The sequence below is a fragment of the Gekko japonicus genome, unplaced genomic scaffold (assembly GCF_001447785.1).
Source record: "Gekko japonicus isolate JY-2015 unplaced genomic scaffold, Gekko_japonicus_V1.1 scaffold190, whole genome shotgun sequence".
Classification (NCBI taxonomy): domain Eukaryota; kingdom Metazoa; phylum Chordata; class Lepidosauria; order Squamata; family Gekkonidae; genus Gekko; species Gekko japonicus.
Genome location: NW_015160841.1, coordinates 345,895 through 372,821, shown reverse-complemented (window position 1 = coordinate 372,821; position 26,927 = coordinate 345,895). Strand labels below are relative to the sequence as shown.

The 26,927-nt window shown below is 45.7% G+C and overlaps 1 protein-coding gene across 1 annotated transcript in view; it reads left to right on the top strand.

Annotated features, from left to right (window-relative positions):
* Positions 1-755: 755 nt before the first annotated feature.
* NME8 (NME/NM23 family member 8) overlaps positions 756-26,927 on the top strand; it is a 38,063-nt gene continuing 11,891 nt past the window's right edge. The window contains exons 1-12 of the mRNA XM_015419211.1: positions 756-788; positions 883-940; positions 1,932-2,038; positions 5,458-5,529; positions 8,515-8,631; positions 10,070-10,136; positions 12,034-12,110; positions 13,091-13,183; positions 15,676-15,764; positions 19,759-19,943; positions 21,977-22,121; positions 23,917-24,024. Of these exons, the coding sequence (XP_015274697.1) occupies positions 756-788; positions 883-940; positions 1,932-2,038; positions 5,458-5,529; positions 8,515-8,631; positions 10,070-10,136; positions 12,034-12,110; positions 13,091-13,183; positions 15,676-15,764; positions 19,759-19,943; positions 21,977-22,121; positions 23,917-24,024 (1,151 nt within the window). The remainder of the gene's footprint in view (positions 789-882; positions 941-1,931; positions 2,039-5,457; positions 5,530-8,514; positions 8,632-10,069; positions 10,137-12,033; positions 12,111-13,090; positions 13,184-15,675; positions 15,765-19,758; positions 19,944-21,976; positions 22,122-23,916; positions 24,025-26,927) is intronic.

Sequence of the window (26,927 nt, the reverse complement as noted above, 5' to 3'; positions counted from 1 at the left end):
TCTCTGAGGTGTCAGGTACCAGTAGGTCATCAATTTGACAAACTGAAAGTGTACACTAAAAATTGGTGATCTATTATTGGGCGATGCCCAGATGTCTTACCAAACTTTTATGTCCGTAGGTAATTGTATCATTTTATTCCATGTATTTAGATAATGTAGGATATTATCTACTGTAGAAGTTTGTACTAATATTTTGTAACCTTCTGAATATTTTCGTATTACCAGGTCTAGATCATTTGAAGAGGTGGGTAACATTTTTTTTTAGATTTGAGTGAGAATAAGAAAGATGATAACTGTAAGTATTGAAACTAAGGAATAGGTTTACTTAATTTCTCCTCCTGTTGATTCTTCTCTAGGATCCTATCCTGTCTAGAATGGAGTTGCTTACAATAAAGTCCTCATATTAGTTCTACAAAGAATTCATATTAAATCGAATAAAAAATAGTTTTACTAAGATACAAAAGCTCGGCAGGCAGTTTTGTTTCTCAGTAGCACACACACACCAGGTAAATTCTGCTGTGACATGTGGCCTGAGCACTCTGCTAACCCAATTTTCCTTCAGATGCAACCCATATTTGTATGCTACAGCTATGAGAGGGAAAATATAAGGAATGTCTATAAAAATGGTTATTCTGCTACCAGTTCCAAATTAACTTAGTATTAAGAGATAAAACTCTCAGTTGATCAATCAAGGAAGCTGAGAGAATTGCCATTCAAGCATTTATGTTTGTTTTTAAACCACCATAGGGAATATTATGGCAGGCAAGAAAAAAGAAATTCAGCTGCAGGTAAACATCTTGTCTTTTCCTTAAACAATTTAACTGTTTACTCAAAACCTCAGCACTTTGAAGCTAACAAAATTGTATGTTTGCTTCACTTTAGGCGATGGTACTCAATCAAACTCAGTGGGACGAAATGTTGTTGGTTAAAGGTCTAACAGGTGTATTCCCCCCCCCCCTTTACTCTTTAATACTAAATTGCCTGGATGGATGGATGGATGGATGTTTCATTTTGTATATACAGTGTGGTTCCTAAAACGTGTGTACACTGCTTTACTGCATGGGGTGCCTTACAGAAAAAGAGTCACATGAATTCTCTATTGTGTAGTTTTTACTTTTCAGACCTTGTTTCTTGTAAACACCCTGTTGCAGGTGTTTAACAATTCTTGGTGCTGATTGGCCAGGAGAAAGACGTCCTCTCCTTTAGTAGATGCTTAATGTATGGAAATGGGCAGTCGAGTTGCAGCAGATCAAATTATTGTTAAAGGGATAGCTAGAGGGACCATTTTAAACATTTGCAGCCCTATGAAGAACGGTTATACAAACCCCTCATCAAGGGTACCGTGGTTGTAGAAAAGTATACCACCCAGATCTAACGCAGATCCAACTCAAATATCATCTGAAAGCAAATCATAAACAATTGGGCCAGTTTCATGGGGCGTTGATCCCAACCTTGACCAGGAGGATTCTGGGTATGAGAGTTTCCCAGATGGACCCAAACCAGCAACTCCCTTACATCTTACAGAGCTCTTGTTTAAGCCCACAGTATATAACATCTGCATACCTGGAAAGCAAGATGTAGAGACCCACCATCTGGTATCAGCAGAGCACAGAAAGGCCTGATTTTGGTGCCTGCACACATGTATGATGTGAAGCATGCACTCACCAGCTATGGGACTCCTGCAAATGCATGGAAGTCCTGCAATTATGCACATGATGAAGTAGTCCTGGCCTAAGGCTACCTATTACCACTAATTCACATTAACCGCTATTAATTTGTGGTCTTTTTCCTGGAATCTGGTATAAGGGTAATGTTAGCACTGGCACATTTCCAGTTTTCAAGTCTTTCCTCTGCAAATGCAGAGAAGCTATTGCTCAATCGGGGGGGGGGGTCCTTGAGGACTGACTGTGCGTGTCTGTGTGTGTTTTCAGTCGTGGATGTTTATCAGGCTTGGTGTGGGCCTTGCAAAGCGGTGGTGAACCTGTTCAGACGACTAAAAAATGAAAATGGTGAAGATGACTTTCTACATTTTGCTGTGGTAAGGATTTAAATTTTAAACTTCCCAGTGAGAAACATTTTTTGCTCTTACCTTCTTTCATTGGTGATGTTGTCGAAGTAGGGTTGCCAACTCCGAGTTGGGAAATTCCGGGAGGTTTGGGGATGGAGCCTGGGTTGAGCGAGTTTTGGGAAGGGACCTCCAAAGCAGCCATTTTCTCCAAGGAACAGAACTCCGTAATCTGGAGAACAATTGCACCTCTGGGAGAACCCCAGGCCCCACCATGGAAAAGTATATGACACTGTGCATAATAGATGTATGCTTAAGGTAGATCTGTTTTGTGTTTTTTCTTTTTAAAATTTTTCTATGCTGTTATATAAATATTGGTGTCAAGTATTACCAAACTTGCGCAAAAGTGCAAAAGTGGGCTTGAAGCTCAACATCAAAAAAACTAAGATCATGGCATCCGGCCCCATCACTCCTTGGCAAATAGAAGGGGAAGTCGTCGAAGTAGTAACAGACTTCACGTTCCTGGGATCCCAGATCACCGCAGACTGTGACAGCAGCCATGAAATTAAAAGATGCCTGCTCCTTGGGAGGAAAGCGATGGCGAACCTAAACAGCATGATAAAAAGTAGAGACATCACCCTGCCAACAAAAGTCCGCATGGTCAAAGCAATGGTATTCCCAGTAGTCAGGTATGGCTGCGAGAGTTGGACTATAAGGAAGGCCGAGCGCCGAAGAATAGATTATTTTGAATTATGGTGCTGGAGAAGACTCTTGAGAGTCCCTTGGACTGCAAGAAGATCAAATCAGTCAATCCTAAAAGAAATCAACCCTGACTGTTCCCCGGAAGGCCAGATAATGAAACTGAAGCTCAAATACTTCGGCCACCAAGTGAGAAGGGAGCACTCACTGGAGAAGACCCTGATGCTGGGAAAGATTGAAGGTCAAAGAAGACCGGGACGGCAAAGGATGAGATGCTTAGACAGTGTCATCAATGCAACGAACATGAAATTGAGCCAACTTCAAAGGACGGCGGAAGACAGGAGGGCCTGACGGGAGCTGGTCCATGGGGTCGCGAAGAGTCGAACTCGACTGTGCGACTGAACAACAACAACAATTACCAAACTTAGTTTTCACCAAAACAATGCATCAAAGTGCAGGTTTACACTATGTTCAAACATAGGCAAGACCAGGGCTATTTTTGGGCAGGGACGCACAGGAACGGAGTTCCGGCTGGCTCCCGAGTTGGCCACGCCCAGCAGGAACTCATTAGCATAATAGGCCACACCCAACAGCAGAAACTCATTAGGATTGGCTACATTAGGGGTGTGTGGCCTAACATGCGAAGGAGTTCCTGCTACAAAAAAAGCTCTGGGTTTTGACAACAAACAAGGTAAACAGAATAAGAAGCAAAAGGTGGGTGTGGCTGGACGACAACACTTCTGGTAACATGGGGGTGTGGCCTAATATGCTAATGGGCTGTGCTGTCAAGGGTGTGGCCTAATATGCTAATGAGTGTCTGCTGTTGGGTGTGGCCTATTATGCTAATGAGTTCCTCCTGGACTTTTTCTACAAAAAAAGCCCTGGGCAAGACAAGCATTATGGCCCAGAAGTTTCCTTCAGCTCAGTTTCCTTCCACGCAGAAGACTGGCTTCCACCCCCACCCCCCCGACGCCCACTGGCCTGGGTGCTGTTGTTGTCCCTTTGGCCCCTCAGGAGGGAGGTGAATCTCCTACTATCTCTTAGGATTACCCGCTTCAAAGTGGCACCTGGAGACCTCCTGGAATTAAAATTGATCTCCAGTCTTCAGAGATCAGTTCCCGGGGAGGAAATGACAGCTCCGAGGGATGGACTCCAAGGCATCATTTCCTCCCTAGGCACCGACCCCAAATATCCAGGAATTTCCCAAGCTGGAGTTGGCAGTCCTCCAGTCAGTCCAGGCACAGCAGCCAGGTAAATCAGGGATCTGAAAACCCCAGTTCTCTTGTGATGATGTCGTCAGGAGTGCGGCGGTTCCCCCAAAGCCAAAACTGAGCTTGGAACGTATCTTAGTTTGCCGAGTCCAGTTCTGAATCGAGTGGCAGTTCTATGAAGAGCTGCCTGTTGCTGCTTTTTACTGAGACTTCCGGAAAACACGGACACTTACATTTCAGTGGCGCATCTTAACTGATACTGAACTCAGCAGTCGGAAATTCGATAACAGGCTGGAAGCAGCAAGTTGAAACGTACGGAAATGGGGGTGCCTCAACTGTGACTGTTCTCAGGCTAAGAAGACCAGCACCGTTCATGCATCACAGGAATACAAAAAAATAAATAAAAAATCCCAGTCCCCAAAGCTGTAACTTTCAGACAGGGGTGTGTGTGTTGCGCCTTTATATTTTAGAACATTGTTGTGTTCTGTAAATTTCAAATCACAGAGTTTACTATTTCTGTAAAATATATATGATAGAAGGCTTTGGATTTTCAAAAAAGAGGGGGGAATATGTTCAAGATGTTCAATGAGAATATGTTCAAATGTTAATAGGGTTGCCATCTTCCAGGTGGTGGCTGGAGTGCTCATGGGATTAACACCTGATCTCCAGGCGACAGACATCAGTTCCCTTGGAGGAAATGAATGCTTTGGAAGGTGGACGCTATGGCATCCTATCCAATTGAAGCCCCTCCCCTCCCCAAAACCGCACCCTCCTCAGGCTCCACCCCCAAAATCTCCAGGTATTTCCCAACCTGGAGCTGGCAGCCCTAAAAAATCAAGCACTCCAAAGTAGTGTGATTTTTGTGGGGAAGTGCTTAATCTCCCCCCCCCATTGAAATTAATGAGACTTAAGAGGGCCCAACTTTGGATAGATTCTGCCTAAATTGCTTCATGAACCCCAGGCAGAATTAATTACTCACGTTTTCAGTAGTCGCTTCATGGTTTCATTGACAGTGAGGGGATAGTAAGAACCAGGGCTATTTTTGGGCAGGAACGCACAGGAACGGAGTTCCGGCTGGCTCCTGAGTTGGCCACGCCCAGCAGTAGCTCATTAGCATAACAGGCCACACCCAGAAGCAGAAACTCATTAGGATTGGCTACATTAGGGGTGTGTGGCCTAACATGCAAAGGAGTTCCTGTTACCAAAAAAGGCCCTGGGTTTTGACAACAAACAAGGTAAACAGAATAAGAAGGTGGGTGTGGCTGGATGACCACACTTCTGGTAACATGGGGGTGCGGCCTAACGTGCTAATGAGCTGTGCTGTCAGGGGTGTGGCCCAATATGCTAATGAGTTCCTGCTGTTGGGTGTGGCCTATTATGCTAATGAGTTCCTGCTGGGCTTTTTCTACAAAAAGAGCCCTGGTAAGAACACTGAAGATGGAAAGGAGGGAAGAAATCCCTGCGCTGAGCATCAGAATGCCTCGTTGAATCAGGAGCAGAAAATAAGGAGAAGTCTTTGATGCTGAATTTGTTTTTTTTTAGGCGGAGGCTGACAGCATTTTGACTCTAGCTGCATTTAGAGACAAATGTGAACCAGCTTTTCTCTTCTGTGTGGTAAGCATGCAACTATTGTACTGTTTTCAGCTACTTTCTTCCGGATTTGGAGTAGTGGTTAAGAGTGGCAGACTCTAATCTGGAGGAGTGGGTTGGATTCCCCCACTCCTCCTCTACATGAAGCCAGCTGGGTGACCTTGGGTCAGTCACGCCTCTCTCAAGACTCTCTCAGCCCTACCCACCTCACAGGGTGCTGTCACAGGTGCCAGATAAAATGGGGAGGGACGGGAAGCGAGGCTATTTCCTCCGGTGGGATTTGACCCGCAGTCCCACAATCACACCTCCCTTTGAAGCTGCGGGGGCAGTCCGTCAGTGTGTGATCAGACGCAACTACGGGTGAGTCTTTTTTTTGGTACCGTTTGTTTCCCGTGCACTTAAACGAGGAATCGATGAATCGCACCTCCACACTGGGGACTCCCTATGGAGTTTGTGATGATGTGCATACTGCGAAGGGGAGGGAGGCAACGGCACAGAGTCGGGTTGCCCTGATCAGACCATCCCAATGGCATGGGAGTGTCGCGCAGCGCGTTCCCAGTTGAACCAGACACTTAAGAAACTGCAGCACACTCTAGCAGAGTTCCACTCCCCAGCCACTCCCAATAGCACACCACATAACACAGTCCAGTGGTAACTATTTACAGGATATTTATTTACAGGTATATACAGCTCTCGAGCAGCATGCTTCGCCAGCATTCATAAATACAGGGGAGAACACTGAGCATAAGCACTCTGTACATTTATACCTACCGTGTTTCCCCGAAAATAAGACACTGTCTTATATTTATTTTTTCTCAAGAAGACACACTAGGGCTTATACCACAAATGCATAGAAATCCTGCTAGGGCTTATTTTTGGGGTAGGTCTTATTTTCGGGGAAACAGGGTAGCACAGCCAATCAGCACTGTGCTCAGTCATGGTGACTTAGACTTTGCCCAGACATGTTCAAACTGGATGAGTCTGGTACTGCACCTCATGATTATCACATGACAACTTGTCAGTTAGATCAGAGACATCTAACATCTGAAGCTTACAATATTGACAGGGAGTGCGCTGGAGCAATCAGGCACGGGAAAGTCCATCCGTGGCCCGTTGTAACCTGTTAACTACCAGATTTCCCCCGGTGTCTTTTAACTCCGCTTCTGCAGCAGAGCAGAACGGGTTGCCAACACCTGTGGGGCGCTTCCCAGGTGTTGTCTGATTGCGCCTTTTAAATCCACCTGGCATTCGCCCCTAGGTTGGGTCTAATTGTGCATATGATCGCAGCCACAGGGTGTTTGTAGTGGGGAGAGGAAGGGAAGGAGATCTTAAACCATTCTGAGACGCCTTCAGGTAGTGAAAAGCGGGGTATAAAAACCAACTCTCCTCCTCCTCCTCCTCCTCCTCCTCCTGCTGTCCTGGCATTGCAGCAAGCCCCAGCCCCAGTGAGTTTCAAAAGGTAGCCGTCGGGCTCTTTTTGTAGCAGGAACTCCTTTGCATATTAGGCCACACACCCCTAATGTAGCCAATCCTCCAAGAGCTTACAGAGCTCTTCTTACAGGAGCTACTGTAAGCTCTTGGAGGATTGGCTACATTAGGGGTGTGTCGCTTAATATGCAAAAGAGTACCTGCTACAAAAAGCGCCCTAGCCGTGAGTCCAGCAGCTCCTGAGAGACCAACAAGATTTCCAGGGCAGAAGCTTTCAAGAGTCAAAACTCCCTCCGCCAAACACAAAGAAAGCTTCGGCGAGAACAGTGGGAGGGGGTTGGCTTCCGCATGACGCAGGGTGAGGGGCAAAAAAGGAAGAGATGGATGATTCCCCACAGTGGGGTGTGTTGTTGTTGTTTTGCCAGATTGGGTTGTCATCTCTAGGTTTGGAAATCCCTAGAGATTTAGGGTCGGACCCAAGGGAGAGCAGGGTTTGGGGAGGAGAGGGACCCTCAGTGGGGCATAATACCATAAAGTGTACCCTCCAGAGCAGCCATTTTCTCCAGTGGAGATCAGCTGTAATTCTGGGAGCTCTTCAGTCCCCACCTGGAGGTTGGCAACCCTCACGCAGGTGACGCGGCAAAGTCATTTGCATAAGGCACCAAAATCCCTTGGGCCAGCTCTGTGTGTGTGAAATAGCATCCGTGTCATCATCACAAGGACGAGCTCATGGCTCTTCCAGCCTCCATGTGCCTGAGGAGGCTCCCTCATTCTCCACCACTCCCTTTAGCCGAGATCCACGGAGTTCCCCCACCTTGAGCTCGTAGAACTAGCCATCCTCAGGCCCAGCTGAAGTTTATTTTATCTGTCTTGTTTATACCCTGCCTATGCCCCCAATGGGGACCCAAACCGGCTTATATTATTATCCTCCCCCACACCGTATCCTCACAACAACCGTGTGAGGTAAATTACACTGAGTGTGTGTGTGACAGGCCCAAGGTCAGTCCCGCAAGTGTCCATGGCAGAGTGGGGGTTCCAGCCTGGGTCTCCCAGTTCCCGGTACCAGATTCTAACCATTCTACCACACTGCCTCTCAGTGCAATCCCGCCAGGGCGAAAGGATTCACCAGAGTGAGCTGGCCCTGCATCTTGTAGAAACTGGTCTCTTGCCCACTCGAGGCACATGGCGCCTGTGCATATCTACTATCGTGAGGATCGCGAATACCACAAACTCCAGGTATGCATGGTTGGATGCCACCAAACAGGATGACAGAAAGGGGCTCACGTGAGTGCAAAATCCCAGAGAAAAGCGCCTTTGGCCCAGCCGTGTGGCATCTACATCAGGCCTATGATACCGTTACTCACGTGACAAACTTACTCATTTATTTGCGACCTGTGCCAAACTGTTTCGCTTGTGAATGCAAAATACTTTTTGTTAGAAGCAAGCAGAGCTATCTAAGATGAGACATTCGAGCCTGAAAAATAACACATTGCTAGAACCCAGTAAAAAAAAACCCACATAAAACAAAACTGTCATCTATTCCTGCCTTTTTTTCTAAATGATGATCATGTTTGTTTACAGGATGGCAAAATCATAGATATAGTCAGAGGTGCCAACGGACCTCTCTTGAATAAAAAAGTAGTGGCACTAATAGAACAAGAGAGGAAAATTGTAGCAGGAGAAATGACACGGCCGGAGGTAATGTTGCTGTCTCTTACCGCCAGCAAATTTATTAAACGACATAGTTGCTTTCCCCCTCATATGCCCTATCTTTTGCTCAGTCGCTGACTGCATTTCTTTCCTGTTTTGCACGTATTCCTAGTTTTATGCGAGTGAAATGGCTGCCATGTTTATTTTTAAATTATTATTATCCAACACGCATGTTGATTTTATCCACACACACCCCCAGACAGGGAGGGGCCATGGCTCAGTGGCAGAGCATCTGCTTTGCATGTAGAAGGCCCCTGGTTCAATCCCTGGCATCTCCAGTTAAAACCATCAAGTTGAAGGTGATGTGAAAGACCCCTGCCTGAGATCCTTGGTGTTGGCCAGAGTGAGGGGGGGGCGCTTCTAATCTGCTAGAAAGTTTTGGAAGTCTTTTCTGCGGCTTGTCTGCTCACACGTGGTCCCTATACTGAATCAAACCCTTTATCCATCAGAGTCAGTATGGTCCACTCAGACTGGAAACAGCTCTCCAGGGGCTCAGGTGGGGATCTTTCACATCTCCTGCTACCTAGTTCTTTTAACAGGAGATGCCGGGGATTGAACATGGGACCTTCTGCGTGTAAAGCAGAGATTCTTCCTCTGAGCCTCTCCCCTCCCCCTCTCTTGCCCCAGCACCTAAAAGAAGGAAAAGTAAGCACCAGAAGAGACTCAAGGGGAAGGGCATGGGGCTCTTTTTGTAGCAGGAACTCCTTTGCATATTAGGCCACACACCCCTAATGTAGCCAATCCTCCAAGAGCTTACAGAGCTCTTCTTACAGGAGCTACTGTAAGTTCCTGGAGGATTGGCTACATTAGGGGTGTGCCTCAGAGCGGTGCCACCACAGAAAAAGCCCTGTTTGCTACCCACCTCACCTCGGGGGGGGGGGCATACAGACCAGGGCTTGGGAAGGAGATCTTATCTGGTAGGCCGAATAGTATGAGAGGGGCCTGTACTTACTTATGTACTGATCTGACATAACAGTGGCATGTTGATCTTACAATTGATTCACAACATTAGCTAAGTACCCTCAAGACCCATTGAACTCAATGGGGCTCAAATGCACAGATAAACACCCAAAATATCTATTCCATAGCAAAATGGAAATTGGTGTCTGTTGCAGATCAGCAGGGTGTAAATATTAACAGCTGATGGCGGGTAGCTATTATTCCCCAACCCTCTTATATTTTACATGAGGGCTATATTAAAGTGTGTGTGAGATGTGTGCGGCTACATTAACTTCCATGTTGCTCCAAGTTGGGAAATCGTTGTGCCGTTAGAACTCTTATTAAAACATTCTTTAATTCAAACATCTTTGCATCAAATTGAAAGACAGAAGTAATGGTTACTGCGTCGCAGAGAGCACCGTTCTTTATCGGAGAGAACATAACTGTAGCTTGGAAATTAAAGCAAACAAACAAACGCATTTTTCAGGTGCAAGAGCTTATATTTTTGGAAGAGAAAGAATCAGAGGAAGAAGCAGAGGAAGAAGGCGCTGCAGGCAAGTGGCACTGCCAGCCTCTTATTCTACAACATTATACAGCCAGTTACATATGGGTCATGGGCAGCGTTCCCTCTAAGCTGAGTTAGTGTGAGCTAGCTTACAGTTTTTGAGCCTCCGGCTCACACATTTTTGTCTCAGCTCAGGAAGGATGGCACCAGAGCAAACAAATTTAGGCAGTAGCCAAATCGCTCAGTCACAGCTTTAATGGCAATAGCTCACAAAGTAGAATTTTTGCTCACAAGACTCCACAGCTTAGAGGGAGCATTGGTCATGGGCAGTGTTCCCTCTAAGCTGAGTTAGTGTGAGCTAGCTCATCATTTTTTAGCCTCCAGCTCACATATTCTTGTCCTTGCTCAGGAAGGAGGGCTCCGGAGCAAACTAATTTAGGCAGCAGCCAAATGGCTCGCTCACAACTTTCATGCCAGTAGCTCACAAGGTAGATTTTTTGCTCACGAGACTCCACAGTTTAGAGGGAGCATTGGTCATGGGGTTGCCAGGTCATCCCTGGCCGACGGGCGGGGGGGAAGGTCCTAAGAGTTTGGGGAGCAAAACGACTCGCTGCAACATGTGGACTACGAACCAACTACCAAAACTACTCGCTGCAACACGCAGACTACAAACCAACACCTCCTGGTCAGAGTTCCCTCTAAGCTGAGTTAGTGTGAGCTAGCTCACAGTTTTTTAGCTTCCAGCTCACACATTTTTGTCTTAGCTCAAGAAAGATGGCCCCAGAGCAAACTAATCTATGCTGCAGCCAAATGACTCGCTCACAACTTTAATGCCAGTAGCTCACAAAGTAGAATTTTTGCTCACAAAACCTCACAGCTTAGAGGGAACATTGCTCCTGGTCGTCCCTGGCCCTCGGGATGTTCAACTTACCTCGACTAGGGCTAGGGCCCTGCCTGGTGAAATGAGCTACCTTATGAGACCAGGGCCCTACGAGACCTGTTACAGTCCCTCAGGGCCTGCAAGATGGAGCTCTTCCACCAGGGTTTCAGCTGAGGCAGCAGGCATCCATTGGATCCGGCCTCCCCTCCAGTGACCGCAGTTCCCAGAAGCCGGACGGGACCACAATATTATCCGTTGAGGCACGCCGTTGTTTTAGTCTGTGGTGATTTCATTGATGTTAAATGGTTTGTTGTAATGCGTTTTATTTGTGAACCGACATTAATTGCAGATCTCAGCTTTAACTTATGGATTGTTTTAATGGCAAACCTGCATAATTGTAGACCTATGTGTGGGTACCCATCCTGAGCCGACAATGTGGGGAGGGCGGGATAGAAGTCTAAGAGAATAAATACATAAATAGAGGCTCTATTGAAAGGCAATCTATTCCTCCACTCAGTGTTGTGTGGTGGGTTAGCCGCGTGGAAGAATTGCTAAGGCACGCATGATACACTGCACACTTTACTAGTACACAACACGCACACCCACCAACGGCCGACCGGCCGCTTATATACAGTCTGGGGAACCTCCCATTGGCCCATTCAAACCTCCCACCAATGTCCCATTGGTTCCCCTAGAGGCAGGCTGCAGGAGCCTGGTCCCCATTGTTCTCCGGACTCGAGCTCCGCTGTATCGCGGGCGCCCAGTGGCCGTCCGCGGACACAACACTCAGCCTTCTCTGTGCACAGCCACAGCTATTCTGGGTACACTCTGGATCACACCTGGATCCAGGACCTCGAGAGAGGGAACCAAGGGGGTGACAAGATTCCAGAGACTCTGATCACCCCGGCAGGTCATGAGCCGGACGCCCTGCGCAAATTGTTTGCAGCCCATGTTTGGTGCAGGGCTCTGAGCTCTTTAGAGTGAAGGCAGGGTGCCAAAGATATAAAATCGATAAGACTCTATCCTTAAAACGGGTCCGTGAGAAACATTGCTGCTTGCCTTTCAGAGGAAGAAAAATACAACGTTGTCATTATAAAACCTGACGCCGTCGCTGAAGGAAAAGTTGAAGAAATCATACAGACGGTAAATAAGCTGCTTTTTACAAAAAGCCACAGTGGCAGAGATGTTAAAAGTGTCAAAGGGGGACTGGGGAGTCCTGGATTCTAACCCCCACACACACACTCAGTCACAAAGGCCAGGGGGTTACCATGGGCCAGTCACGCTCTCTCAGGACAACCTATCGCAGAGGGTGAGGTGGAGAAGTGGACGGTCTTCGGCATCATTCTGTGTGCTCTCTAGAGTGGGGGTGGGGTAGAAATGCAGCAGACAGATAGCTCATCATGATTAGAAAATGCACTTGTCCATTGCATCAAGGAAGGAAATTTCCAAGAGGACTTCTTCTTCTTCTAAGCAAGACTGCTAGTCTTGATTTATTGAAAAGTTAACTGCACAGTTCATAGATCCGGTGGCTCTCTTCCCGTGTGAGGAGTCAAACTCACTCGGCCGAATGTTTCTTTTAAATTTATTTATTTGTAACGTTATTTATAGCCTGCCTTTTCCACTGAGACGCAAGGCGGATTATGCAGAGTGAGGCAATGCAATCGACAGGATGGGACCAGGGCTCTTTTTGTAGCAGGTACTCCTTTGCATATTAGGCCACACACCCCTGATGTAGCCAATCCTACAAGAGCTTACAGTAGCCCCTGTAAGAAGAGCTCTGTAAGCTCTTGGAGGACTGGCTACATCAGGGGTGTGTCGTCTAATATGCAAAGGAGTTCCTGCTACAAAAAGATGTCCAATTAAAAATGCAATAGGATTTGGATTGCGGAGATCTGGAAGCAACCAGAAATCTAAAAACAGAACTGAAGCAGAGCATAAACGTTAAAAGGCTTAAGGCTTTGGTACTATGTGAATTTATTTAAGATGAATTGATTAGGCAATGGATTCTGCAAAATAATACGCAATTAAGGCTATTGTATTGGCTTGCAATGTAAAAAACCACTAATAGTCCTAATTTTTCCTCTAACATGTTATCGAACCTGATGGTTGCTCTCCAACTGAAGATTATACAAGCAGGCTTTATCGTTGTCGCCCATGATGAGAGGCTTTTAGACGAAGAGCAAGTGAGGGATTTTTACAGAAACAAATCGGAGGAGGTAAAAAGAGAGATGTGGCGGAGGGGGGACCATAGCAAAAAGTCTTTTAACACAGAATACTGCTGAGTAATCAGAACCGGAGATTTTAGGCTGCAGCCACATGCACCAGTTGAAGCGCAGGGGAAGCGAGGCTATTTCCTCTGGAGGAATTTGACACACAGTTGTGAGATCACACAACCCTTTGAAGCTGTGGGGTGCAGCCCGTCACTGTGTGATCAGACACAACTGGGTGAGTCACGGGGTTTTTTTTTTGCTGTTTGTTTCCCTTGTGCATAAACGAGCAATCGAGGAATTGCACCTCCGCGCTGAGGGCCCCCTATGGAGTATGCGATGATGCGCATACTGCAAAGGGGGGGGGGAGACAACGGCACAGAGTCGGGTTGCCCTGATCAGACCATCCCAACAGCATGGGAGTGCGCTGGAGCAATCAGGCACGGGAAAGTCTGCCTGTGGACTTTTCCCGGTTTCAGTTTGGTGTAGTGGTTAAGTGTGCGGACTCTAATCAGGGAGAACCGGGTTTGATCCCCCACTCCTCCACTTGCACCTGCTGATGTGACCTTGGGTCAGTCGCAAGCTCTGGCACAGCTGTCCTTGAAAAAGAGCAGTTTGTGTCAGAGTTCTCTCAGCCCCACCCACCTCACAGGGTGTCTGTTGTGGGGAGGGGAAGGGAAAGGAGTTTGGAAGCGCTCTGAGACTCCAAGTGAAGGGCGGGGTATAAATCCAATCTCTTCTTCTTCTTCTTCTTCTTCTTCTTCTTCTTCTTCTTCTTCTTCTTCTTCTTCTTCTTCTTCTTCTTCTTCTTCTAACTCTGCTTCAGTAGTGGAGCAGCATGGGTTGCTGATGGCTGTGGGATGCTTCCCAGCTGTTGCTGTCTGATCGCTCCCTTTAGATCTGTCCAGTATTCGCGCCTATGTAAGCTCTAAAGGAGCATGTGATCGCAGTCTTAATGTATTGCTTGTTACTCCACCTGCAAGAAAATATCCTGGCTATTAGACTCTCAAAAAAGTATCTAGTTGCTTGGCAAAAGCAAGACCTGTTGTCCATCCTTGGCTTTAAGGCACACAAACAGTGATCCACTGAGTTGGTAATTTGTCTTAGAAAGGCAAGGGCAGCCCAAGGCATCTTGGGTTCTGAGGCAACAGATATAGAATAAGGCACAAGCAAATACTCATGTTGTACACCTGGGCTTATGGAAGGAAGGTGGCATGGTATAGCCCAATCTCGTCAGATCTTGGAAGCTAAGCAGGGTCAGTACTTGGATGGGGGACCATCCAGGAAGACTCTGCAGAGGAAAGCACTCTGCTTCTCACTTGCCTTGAAAGCCCCTTGTTGGGATCACCATTTTCGTTGCGACTCGACGGCATTTACATATCTACACCTGGGCTTGATGCCACAGATCTGGTACTTTGGCGGAAGCTGCCTTCCCCTGATGGGCTATCAATGAAACAACCTCTTGCATCATGGGAAGGTTCCTTTTTTCTGTGGCATCCAACCCCTGGTCTTCTCTCAGATTGGTGGTGCCCATTCATTTATCTCTTGCAATGACTAGGCACATGACTGAAGTTGTATGTTTACATAGCAGTCCTCTAAAGTGGTGGTCCTCTGCCTCCTGGCACTGCCAACCGTGTTGAGTGGTGCAAGCAAAGGGGTTGTGCCGGTAGAGTTTGGCAGTGGAATCCAAAGCGTACCCTTTTAAGCCCGTTGACTTCAATGGACTTGAAAGGATGCAGCTATGCTTAGGATGGCACGGTTAGCCACATTCACAAGTCCCAGTGAATACATGTACAATGTACACTTGATTTTTCTTGATACATACACTGAGTCATTCTAATGTTGAGTTCCATGCATGTACAGTTGAATGTGTGGTTTTAAACCAACATTTATCCAGGTACTGGCCTCCAGTTTCACTTTCCTACGGACCACTCATGTACAAGTAGGCTGTACATGCATTCCCTGCGCATGCGGAAAGGAACTGTGAGCCATCCAAATGGTGTGGGAAGCAGCTTCGCACTACCACAACGTTGTTTCTGCCCACTTATGAGAGAAGTGGCTTCCCCGCCCCCCAGCTGCTGCTTGCGCGAATTTGGCCTTTTATGGTGAAAATTCAAGAGAATCGTTTTAATGTTAGGCTGAATTCTGCCAAGAGACTACCTAATACATTTAATGAAATGTTGCACGCACTGGAGGCTGGAGATCTCTTAGGATGATTACAACTGATCTCTAGGCAACAGAGATCAGCTCACCTGGAGAAAATGGCCTCTTTGGAAGGTAGACTCTATGGCACTCTACCCCACTGAGGTCCCTCCCTTCCTCAAACCCCTCCCTCCTCAGGCTCCACCCCCCCCCCCAATTCTCCAGTTATTCCCCAACCCAAAGCTGGCAACCCTATGCATGACAAACACCTTTGCATCTCAACAGTAACAGAGAACTTGCTAAGTGACTATACAGTGATGCCAGTTCTTGGTAACTAATGGCCAATGCCATTCTTGCAGCCTGAATTTGAAGACTTCGTTGTGTTTATGATGTCTGGACCAAGTCACATCCTGATAGTTGCAGAAGGTAAAGAAGCACCTGAGGTTATGCCTCTTATGAAAGAACTGGACGAGAAGGAGGAAGAGGAGGAGGAAGAGGAGGAGGAGGAGGAGGAAAGAGAAGCCCTTCCTGAAACAGAGGGTCAAGTTCCTGGAACTGGAAAGCCGAGCGGGTAAATTCTACATTTGAGTGTGTATAATGTGTGTGTTAAGTGCTCTCTAGTCGCTTCTGACCTATGGTAGCCTTATGGATCAACCACCTCCAAAATATCCTATTCTTATCAGCCTTGCTTAGGTCTTGCAAAGTGAGGGCCGGGGCTTCTTTTATAGAGTCAATCTATTGTGTTTTGTGTAAAAACAAGTTATAATTTGCCTTGGAAGCACAGAAGTCTTATGCAGTATCCCTGATCCTCCCCATTTCCCGGTTAAGGAAAAATGCTGTTCAAGCAAATTATAAAGACGATCTGACTCCAATGGTAACAAGAGAAAGAAGTTTTACTTACAAAAATAGGACATAGTCATGTAGGTACCCATAACGTATTGTGAACATATTACCTTCAAAAAGGCTAACTTGCTACAGCTCGAAGTCCAGGTAAGAGAGAGAAGTCGAATATATAAATAAGAAGAAGAGAGGTCTTGTATAAGATGAAACAGAGGGCAAGCAACGGCCAATGAGGATCAATATCTAGCCCATGAGAGGGTGGGGCCAACTTCCAAGGGTCCCCCAGTGAGAGAATTCCCTTAACCCTTTCCCTCCCAGATCCTCTTGCATGCAGAGTTACAATATCCAGCACAATCCATCTCATGTCGGGTCCTCCTTTTTTTCCTGCTTCCCTCAACTTTTCCTACCATTATTGTCTTTTCCAGTGTCTCCTACCTTCTCATCATGTGACCTAAATACGATAGCCTCAGTTGAGTCATTTTAGCTTCAAGGGTGGGCTCCGGTTTGATTTGACCTAGAGTGTGTATTCTGGGCACATTGATAATCTTTCCTTCATAGATAGGATTTCATGCACAGAAATGTGCGGGGTCAGCGCAAAGTGCTGCCCAGTCCTTCAAGTTTTGACATAACGGCACATCACAGGGATGATCCAGAGGAGTGTAGCCGTGTTAGTCTGTTGCTGCGAAATAGTAAAAAGCCCAGTAGCACCTTTAAGACTAACAAACTTTATTGTAGCATAAGCTGTTGAGAAACACAGCTCTCTCTGTCAGACTCACAGGGGTGAGTCATACAAGATATGTTCCATCTCTGCTTAGCCTTGCTGTTTGTTCTCACTTTACCATGCTGTGTCCAGCCATCTATTCCCCCAGCGCTTGTGTAAACCAGTAGAAGAAAAATAAAATAAAAACCAGAAATCATAAAATGTAGGATAAGAAGGAACCTTTTAATCAAACTGGAATGTATTTGTAGTACAATGTCCTTGAAGACAACTGAGAATTATTTTAATACTGTTTAAAATCTTAATTAGTGCAAGCAAAAGTTTATTTCCACAGATTTCAGGACAGTCCTCTGTCTGTTTTACTAAGTGCTGGAATTTTCCAATAATTTTTTAATTTATGTACAATACTTGTAAGCCACCTCTTTCAACAGTCAAGGTGGCCTTGTTCCATCTGGCGTTAAGTCAAGAGTCAACAGCACCTTCTGAATGTGATTTAATGCATGGCCAGAGTAGAATAGAATTAAATCATTTTTATTAAGCTCCTCCACATGCATTCAGAAGATTTCTTTACTTACAATCAAGGCTGAATAACTGGTGAACTTCACATCTTTGTAATCTAATTCAGTTCACTGGCTCATGGTGAAAAAGATTGCGTTCTCCCACCTCCCTTGCCGTTTAAAGAGTAGACAAAGAAACAGGAAGAAAGAGGTAAACTCAAATCCTCGCGCCTCTGGGTGCAGGAAATGAATGTTTAATCAGCCAGTCACAGGGATGCTTTGGGATGTCTAACTAAAGACTTCAATTCCCAGGGGCAACTGCTCTTAAAGATATATGGCAGTTCTACTTAACTACAGTTAAACGCTGGCTGGGGGCAGCACAGGTCTATAAGAACCAAATGATGGAAATGGGGAATGAAATAGGACTATTGACTGAAAGGACTCGTGCTTCAGATGTTTTAGTAAATAACAAAATTCTTAACCAATCCATCTGTTCTAACAAGCTGCATTATCAGCCAGCCTGGCAACAAATATCTAATATACAAGATGACCATTTGACATGGAAAGAAATTTGGTCCTCTCCTAACAACAGTTCTAAAAATTTTAATGTACATTCCCAATTTCTGAAGATCATGACATGTTGGTACTACACCCTGGAGAAATTACATCAGATGCATAAATCAATTAGCAGTTTACGCTGGAAAGGATGTGGCCTTGAAGGCACCTTTATTCATTGTTGTTGGTGGTCCTGTAGGCATGTTCAATTATATTGGGGGGAAATCGTGTTTCATATAAAGAATATAACTGCAGTTGACTTACCTTTTGAATCAGAAGTCCTTTTACTGCAGCACTGGACAAATCGAACATGTAGTCTCATAAAGTGGTCCCTCGTCTGCTTGCTGCTGGCAGCAGTGCAAATTGTAATAGCCTCAAAGTGGCATTCCAACAAAGTTCCATCAATGTCTTTATGGTTTGAGAAAATATGGGACCAATTCATAGTGGGTAAAATAGCAGAAAGTCACAAACATGACACGTTAAGGGGAGATATCTCTGATACCTCTCAGGAATCTGGTTCCCAGTCTTGACATTCTTTGCCTCACGTGAAATCATTCCTAATAATGTTGAACATCAAAAAAATGCTAACTTTCAGACATAATGATAACATTTTAGTGCTTGGCAGTTTATGTCCTTGTTGTTGACTTTTATGCTCCTAGGCTAGGGTTCCCAAATCCCCCCGGGGGGCGGATTTCCCCCCGCTTTCAAGGCCCGACTTCTGCCCCGCGCGGAATCGGGCCCAGGGGAAACCCCACCCCCGCGCGCGCGTCACCCGGAAGTGATGTCGCAGGCTGGGGGCGGGGCCACGCTATTTGAGGGGGAAACTCTTTGTTTTCCCCTCAAATGGCATGGCCCCGCCCCCAGCGTGCGACGTCACTTCCGGGTGATGCACGCGCGCACGAATTAGACGCCGGCCGGGAGCCCCCCACTCCCGGCCAAAATGCATTTAGCAACCCTATCCTAGGCTGAGGTTATTAGACTACTACCAACCAATATATTCATTATTGGAAAAATTTCCTCTGACAGAGAGAGGCTTTTGCTGTTGAAGGAAGTCTTTCTTCCCTGGAGACTTAGGAGAAGGGAGTCAGAGAATCCAGCTTAAAGGAATGGAGCTTCAGGGCTGGATCTCACCTGCATTGTTGCAGGTGAACAGGAAGGAGTTGCCTGCAGGAACAGAACAGAAACCTTGTTGGACGTGAGCTGTAGCTTGGAGGGGGAACTGGGCAAGACAGAGGGAAAAGCTGCCTGGAGCCAATGTATAGGATCCAACCCACTGTTGATTACTAATAACAATGGGAATAAGGATAAGAAGTTATCATTTCCCCAAAGGTTCTTGCATAGACAGGAGATTTATTGGTCAGTGTCAGTTTCTGTCACAAAGCTGACCTGGGGGCTGTAACTGTAGTCCTTTGCCCAGAAATGATTGATATTAGGTTGAACTCTGCAGTGCAATCCTAAACAGTTACTGCACTTTAAGCTAATTGATTTCAATGAGCTTAGACTGGCACTGTTACACCTTCAATGGAGTTGCACCTTCAATGGACTTAGACAGGTATAATTCTTCTTGGGATGGCACTGCTAGTCATTCACTCAACACATTCTATTGACCCTGAGATTTACTAATAAATGTCAAAAATTTCTTTCTTTCTAACATTTATGTGTATAACAGCTTTTTGCCTAAGAAATCTTTGGCCACAGAAATCATACTTTGTATTATATAGTCTCTGTTTCAACAATATTCACAGTGTATGGGAGCTATATTTTTCATTTCACAGCTGTCACGAATGCACTAAGGACTGAGGTAAAATATTAACTTTTTTCCCTTTTGTTAGTTTGCATGATGTCTTGGAAAATCAGGATATGTTAAATTTATGTGATATTAACGATAGCTTGGAAGAGGCAAGCAGGCAGCTGGCCTTCTTCTTTCCGGATTTTTCGAGAAAGAAGAAAAGCGCTGGCCCTGCGGTCGAGAGAACGTTGGCCTTGATTCGACCCGCGCTCTTAAGAGAAAGAAGAGGTGAGTGAAGCTTGTGATATTTTCTAGCTGCCAAAGGCATGTGTGTCTGATGAATTTGCAGGATAATACTACACAACTTTGGCAATATCCATATTTTTATATTTGATATTAAAGCGCGTATTAAGCTAAAATTACAAGATAAGCTCTCCCCGCAACAAATTTACATCGCTTATTACTTCTATGGTAGTTTGAGTGTAAATAAAAATCAGGATATAAAGCCACGTGCATTAGAAAACTGCAGCAGGATATCACATGTTTATGTCTCATCTCTGCAGACAACTTGACAGGAACTTGAAGGAATCTCCCGGTCTCCACCACTGAGCACTGCTGAGGGAGGGGGGAGAGCTGGCACCCCTCAGACCAGCAGGTGTTGGGGCTGCCGTGGTCTTTGCTGCAGTGCTGTGCCGAGCGTGGCTGTGGGTTGATGGTGTCATTTGCTGGCGCTGGGCCCCAGCAGCTGCTCAGTAGTTGCATACCTTTGGAGCGCTGCAGAAATGATCCTGGAAACTTCACTCACTAGTGAGGTCACTGGCTTCCGCCCTCCCCCCCTTCAGGTGTTTCCTGTGCCCAGCCCCACAAGCTGCTGCTGGCGACAGTGTCTCCGCCCACCCATATTTTAGAGAACTGCCCAAAAGTATTCTTGTATAGAAAGGATTTTGAACATTTTGGGTAAATAAATAGCCAACTCACCGATGTCTTCAATGAAAGCATCAGATAGACAGAGGTAATTAATCACGTCTACCATGCTGGTACATGATCATCCTTTTCATGCAACAGATTTTTTTTTGTCTTATGCAATCTAACTGTACATAGTTCTACTGAACTTATATAGTCATAAGAACATAAGAGATGCCAATGTTGGATCAGGCCAAAGGCCCATCCAGTCCAACACTCTGTATCCCACAGTGGCCAGAAATACCAGTGCCATCAGGAGGTCCACCAGTGGGGCCAGGACATTAGAAGCCCTCCCACTGTTGACCCCCCCCCCAAGCACCAAGATGACAGAGCATCACTTGCCCCAGAGCCCCTATCTATACCTTGTGGCTAATAGCCACTGATGGACCTCTGCTCCATATGCTTATCTAATTCCCTTTTGAAGCCGTCCATGCTTGTAGCCGCCACCACTTCCTGTGGCAGTGAATTCCAAGTGTTAATCACTCTTTGGGTGAAGAAGTACTTCCTTTTATCCGTTCTAACCCGACCGCTCAACAATTTCATGGAGTGCCCACGAGTTCTTGTATTGTGTGAAAGGGAGAAAAGTACCTCTTTCTCCACCTGCTCTTTCCCATGCATAATCTTATAAACTTCAATCATGTCACCCCTCAGTCGTCGTTTCTCCAAGCTAAAGAGCCCTAAGCGCCTTAACCTTTCCTCATAGGGAAATGTTCCAACCCTTTTATCATTCGAGTTGCCCTTTTCTGCACTTGAGATAGTGGAATGCATAGTCAGATTCTTCTTCAGGGAACAAGGCATGGCAGGGAATTGCCACACAGAGAAGATAACAGAGATCACCATGTGTATCGCATTTGGTGGGTCAGTTATACGTGACTTAGTAGCCATCCCTGCTTGGTTGCTGTAGCACTTTCTATGTGGGGCTACCCTTGAAGATGGCTCAGAAACGTCGTTTGGTTAGGGTCTTTACACGAACCCGATGGAGCTGCCATAGTAAGTCAGTGTGATACCCTTTACACTGGCTTCCAGTTTGTTTCAGGGCTTGGGGACTGCTTCCAACCAGCCCAAGAACCTGAGATTGGCCCAGACGCCCAAAGCCACATGAAGACAACAATCTTCCCCCTTTTGTTACAAGCATTTGTTGTTCGGATGGCATATTCAATTAAGGAGGGACATTGGTGGAGCTGGAGAGGAGGGGCTTGAGGTGGGCGGGGCTAAAGGAGAGAAGGGATGGGTCACGAGGGTGGGTGGAGCTTGTGCAGTTTTGCGGCCCGTTAGCTGCCCCATCATGATGTATCTGTACAGTACTGTTTGGTTAAATGAGGGCAAGATGTTAAACTGTTGGAACCTTTCGTATGCAGAATCTATTCTCAGGAGGATCGAGGATGACGGCTTCACGATAGCGATGCAAAAGGAAATCGTTCTGACGGAAGAGCAAGCGCGCCTGTTTTACAAGGAGCACGAGAATGAAGATTTTTTCCCAATGCTCCTAAAAGAAATGACCAGGTGCGCTAGTTAGAAAGAAACACATTCTGCAGTGCAAGGAAACAAGTTGATTTTACACAGTTCAGTGACAAGTCACTCTGAAACGAGGGCTACCAGCCTCAAGGCGGGGTCTGTCGTTCCCCCAGAATTACAACAGATCTCCGGACTACAGAGCTCAGTTCCCCTGGAGGAAGGGGCAGCATCATAGGGTGGGATTGTATGGCATCACATCCGCCCAACCCCCCCCCCCCCCCAGACTCCACCCTTCCCAGACACTGGCCTGCAAGCCAAGCCAGAGATGGCAACACTATCTGGAACAATGTGCCATAATTCCTTGATAAGGATAAGCAGGGGTCATTTCCTGCAGGAGCGCACAGGAGCGGAGCTCCGGCAGTAAAGAGCCCAGGGAGTGGGCACATGCAACAAGCCCCACCCCCTGCTCCCAGCAGCCCTCAGTCAGAGCAAGAAGCAGCCAGGTAAGTTGCAGAGCTCCCCCCCGCCCCCCCAGTTCAAAACAGTCCAGTGGCACCTTTAAGACCAAGTTGTACTCAGGTACAAGCTCTTGGGGGGATTGTATGGCATCCCATCCCCCCTAAGCCCCCCCCCCCCCCAATAGCTAGCAATCCAAAACAGTCCAGTGGAGCCTGATCGGTGGGTGTCGCCTTCTGACACACTTCCGGTGATGTCAGGGTGTGTGGCATATGCAAATGAGTTATGCGAATGAGTTATGCTAATGAGCTCCTGCACCTCTTTTTCTACGAAATGACCCCTGAGGATAAGGACAGAATTCAGATATTAATGCCATATGTAACTGATAATACAGCAATGTCATATGTACTGCATGTATGTACGTCAGTGCTGTCAAGCAACCGACTTAGGGTGACCCCAGCAAGGGGCTTTCAAAGCAAGCAAGAAGCAAAGGTGGTTTGCCAATTGCTTTCCTGTGCAGAGTGTCCCCTGCTGGTCTCCCATCCAGAGGTGGTTTGCCAATTGCTTTCCTCTGCAGAGTTGTCCATTGTGGTCTCCTATACAGGTGACAATCCTGCTTAGCTTCTGATATCTGACGAGTTTGAGCTATACCATGCCACCTTCCCACCTCCACTGCATGTAGCATACCATATATAACAGTTGTGATCCGGAGACAGGCACCCTACCTGTGCACCCATTCATAATTTCTCTTAACGTTTGTCCCCATGAATCATACAATTCTCCTCTGCTGACCTCTTCAGAGTTCTTCTGAGTATGGCTTATGATGGATGAGGTCTAGCTATTCCCATCCCCGAAGAGGTCCCAGAAACTTGTGATGAGGTCATTAGCCAATGAATAGGTCCTCAAGCCAATGTCAGGCAAAAGGTGAGAGCAACAGAAGAGCCGGGTTGTGGGAGGTTCCTGGCCATAGCCAGTAGTTGTTAACAGAGTGACTACTTTATTGTTTTAACTAGGGATCCCACGGATTGAGCCTGGGACCTTCCGCATGCCAAGCAGATACTCTACCGCAAACCTGTCCCTACATATACTGGCCACCAACTCTGTTGTTAATGTATTAAGCACTTCTGAACATAAAAGTGTTTTGGTGGACTAACAATCACTCTTCCGAAGATTCTCATCGGTCAATTTAAGTCTAAGGACGTGTTGCTATTCATCTCCCGCTCATTGAAAACTTCCTTTCAGCTACATAATAATATGCCTAGAATACTCCAAGTGTAAACAGGTTCCCCCCCCCCAAACGCATTGCAGTGGTTCGTCTTATCAGAGAGCAAAGACAGTTTAGGGGGTGTGATTTTTAAAAGAATTCTTCTGTATTTGCACTGAACAGCGGACCAACTCTTGCACTTGGTTTGGTGAGAGAAAATGCAGTAGAAGAATGGAGAGGTTTGCTGGGTCCAAAGGTTCTTGAGGAAGCCAAGGAGAAATGTCCAAACAGGTGATTTTTCTTATTCATAATGGTCACTCAGATAAACAAAGTGGTCTGTAGTTGTGCCACAGTTTACAAACTTGGTACCTTGTTGATAGATCAAGATGGGTAGCTGTCTATAGCAGTAGAAAAGAGAGACAGCCCAATAGCACTTTAAAGACTAACAACTTTTTTTGGTAGGGTGTGAGATTTCATGAGTCACTGCTCACTTCTTCAGATATTTTCTCTATTGGTACCTTTTTGTAAACTCGTGTAAGCACTGTGCCATCATGTGGACAGTACTAAACATTGCAGCACATTTCCACAACTGGTATCACATGTTGTACAAATCTTTTAATGCATCTAGTTAATGTGGAAGACTATGAATAAATTATTGCACTAGAGTTATATTAGATTTCTGTAAAATCATACTGAATGGAGTAAACAATGAACATTTTTTACTGAATGGAGTTATACTGAATGGAGTAAACAATGAACATTTTTTACTGAATGGAGTTAGCAATATGCATAACTAACACAAAGTGTAATTCATACTATCATCATGTATAAAAAGGTAAAGGTTCCCTTGCTTGAAAGCCAGTTGAGTCCGACTCTAGGGTTGTGGTGCTCATCTCCGTTTCAAAGCCGAAGAGCCAGCGCTGTCCGAAGACGTTTCCGTGGTCACGTGGCCGGCATGACTAAACACCAAGGCGCATGGAACGCTGTTACCTTCCCACCGAAGTGGTACCTATTTATCTACTTGCAATTTCTTGCTTTCAAACTGCTAGGTTGGCAGGAGCTGGAACTAGAGACGGGAGCTCACTCCGTCATGCCGCAACTCGGGTCTTGAACTGCTGAACTACTGACCTTCCACAGCCTGCAGTTCAGCGTCTTAACCACTTGAGCCACCATACACCATACACTCTGTTTAGGATTGTACTGTTGAAGTCATGAAATCACATTGTATTGCATTGCTCATTTTCAACTGACAATACCCGTGAAGCTTGATGGAAATGAAAAACATGTGAATTATTACTGTTGTATTTACTATTGCTATTAAAATGTATGCCCTGCCTTTCTGCCCAACTTGGGCCACCAAGGTGGCTAACAATGAATAACAGAACATTATAAAAACAGCTTATAAAACCAGCGTAAGCACAGAGCCAGGTATTCAATCAGAGGGCAGGGAGGGCAAAACAAAAAATGTCTTCACTTGATAATGACGATGTGGATTAACTGAGCCATCACCCTAATTCTGGCACTGCCACACAAGAAGGGGCGGTAGTGTCCCCAGGCGTAGAGTGACTACTAAAGCTGGTGGTTCATCAGAGAACTTTTTGACTCATCATGGTTCAACAACAATAGAGCAAGAGATACGCAGTTCCCTAGCACATCACGCCAGGGTCCATGCTTGTTGACATGGATGGAGTCTTTGAGGTTTGGGGTAGGGTGTTAATGCAGAATATGGGAAAGAAGGAGAGATGCTAAAGCAGCATGTGCCCCTTGGTTTCCAGCTTGATTTGGGGGATCTGTTGATCTCCCTCCGCTCTGCCTGCTGGATTGGCCCGCTGATGCTACTCCCGGGAACAACAATAGCAGAAGTGTCACTATATGGCAGATGGGGCTATCCACAATTGGAGATATACATAATCAGCTTGTTAGTACAGTGTTGATGCTCTGCCAGGCCCCAGATGGCTAGGAGAGAGGATCACTGCCAGATTCTTCCCCATATCTCCAATCACTTAACGCTGCCAGTTTCATATTCTGAAGCTGAGTCTGAGTCTTGTCATTAAAGAGGACTCTGGGCTCTCCTAGGACCAACTATGATGGGGCTGTCCTCTTAATTTCAGACAAGCATTCAAGAACAGACCAGGGAATCTCAGGCTTCTGCCCCATAGACCCTCTCTCCTTAACTGTCAGACTCTTGGACAAAGTTACCCTCAACAACACTCACTGGAGGTGATTTGTTTATTTAATAAACATGTTCCAAGCTAAGAACATTGTTGAGTCAGAACTGAGGTTCTGGTGCCAAACCCCCCTAATTATACATGGTTCAAATGTAGCCTCCTCCAATTATACTGCCCATTCATTCCCACTTAACCAGTGTGCTTCCAACCTCCCACCTGTAAATCACCCATTCATTATCTAAGCTAAGGCGGTAAGCACAGACACAGATCCAAGGCCATCTAGCCAACATCCCTGGAAAAGGGAGGTATCTTCAGAAGAGTTACATGAGATGCGGAGCAATTACGGACAAAAGAGGCAGAATTAAAGAAGCAACCAGGAAAAAAGAAAATAATAAGGCAGATACAAATTTTACAAGAACAATTAAATGCCTTTTTAAACCAAGAACTTTATTGGAACTTGAAAAAATTACAGCAAAAATCCTTTGAAGGGGCAAACAAGCCAGGGAAATATTTGGCATGGCAATTGAAAAAAAGAAAGGAGAGGAACATTATAACTAAGATTATAGAAGGTGGAAAGGAATTAGTAGACATGAATGGAATCTAAAGAGCGTTCTTTAAATACTATGCAAATCTTTTTGCAAAAAAGAAAGTGGACAAAAATAAAATAAAAGAATATTTAGATAAAGTAAATTTGGGGAAAAAATTCAGGAAAACTTAAAGACATTTTAAATAGTCCAATTACGAAAGAAGAAATTGACAAAGCAATTCAAGAGGCGAAGTTGGGGAAAGCTCCAGGACCGGATGGCTTTACAGCAAAATTTTATAAGAAAATTAAAGAGGAGCTGATACCAATTTTTGAACTTTTGATGAATAATATTAGAGAAACGAAGAAAGTTCCAGAAACATGGAAAGAGGCTACAATCTCACTTATACCAAAAGAAACACAGGATTTAACAAACGTAAAAAACTACAGACCAATTTCACTTCTGAACAATGATTATAAACTATTTGCCAAAATAATTTCGG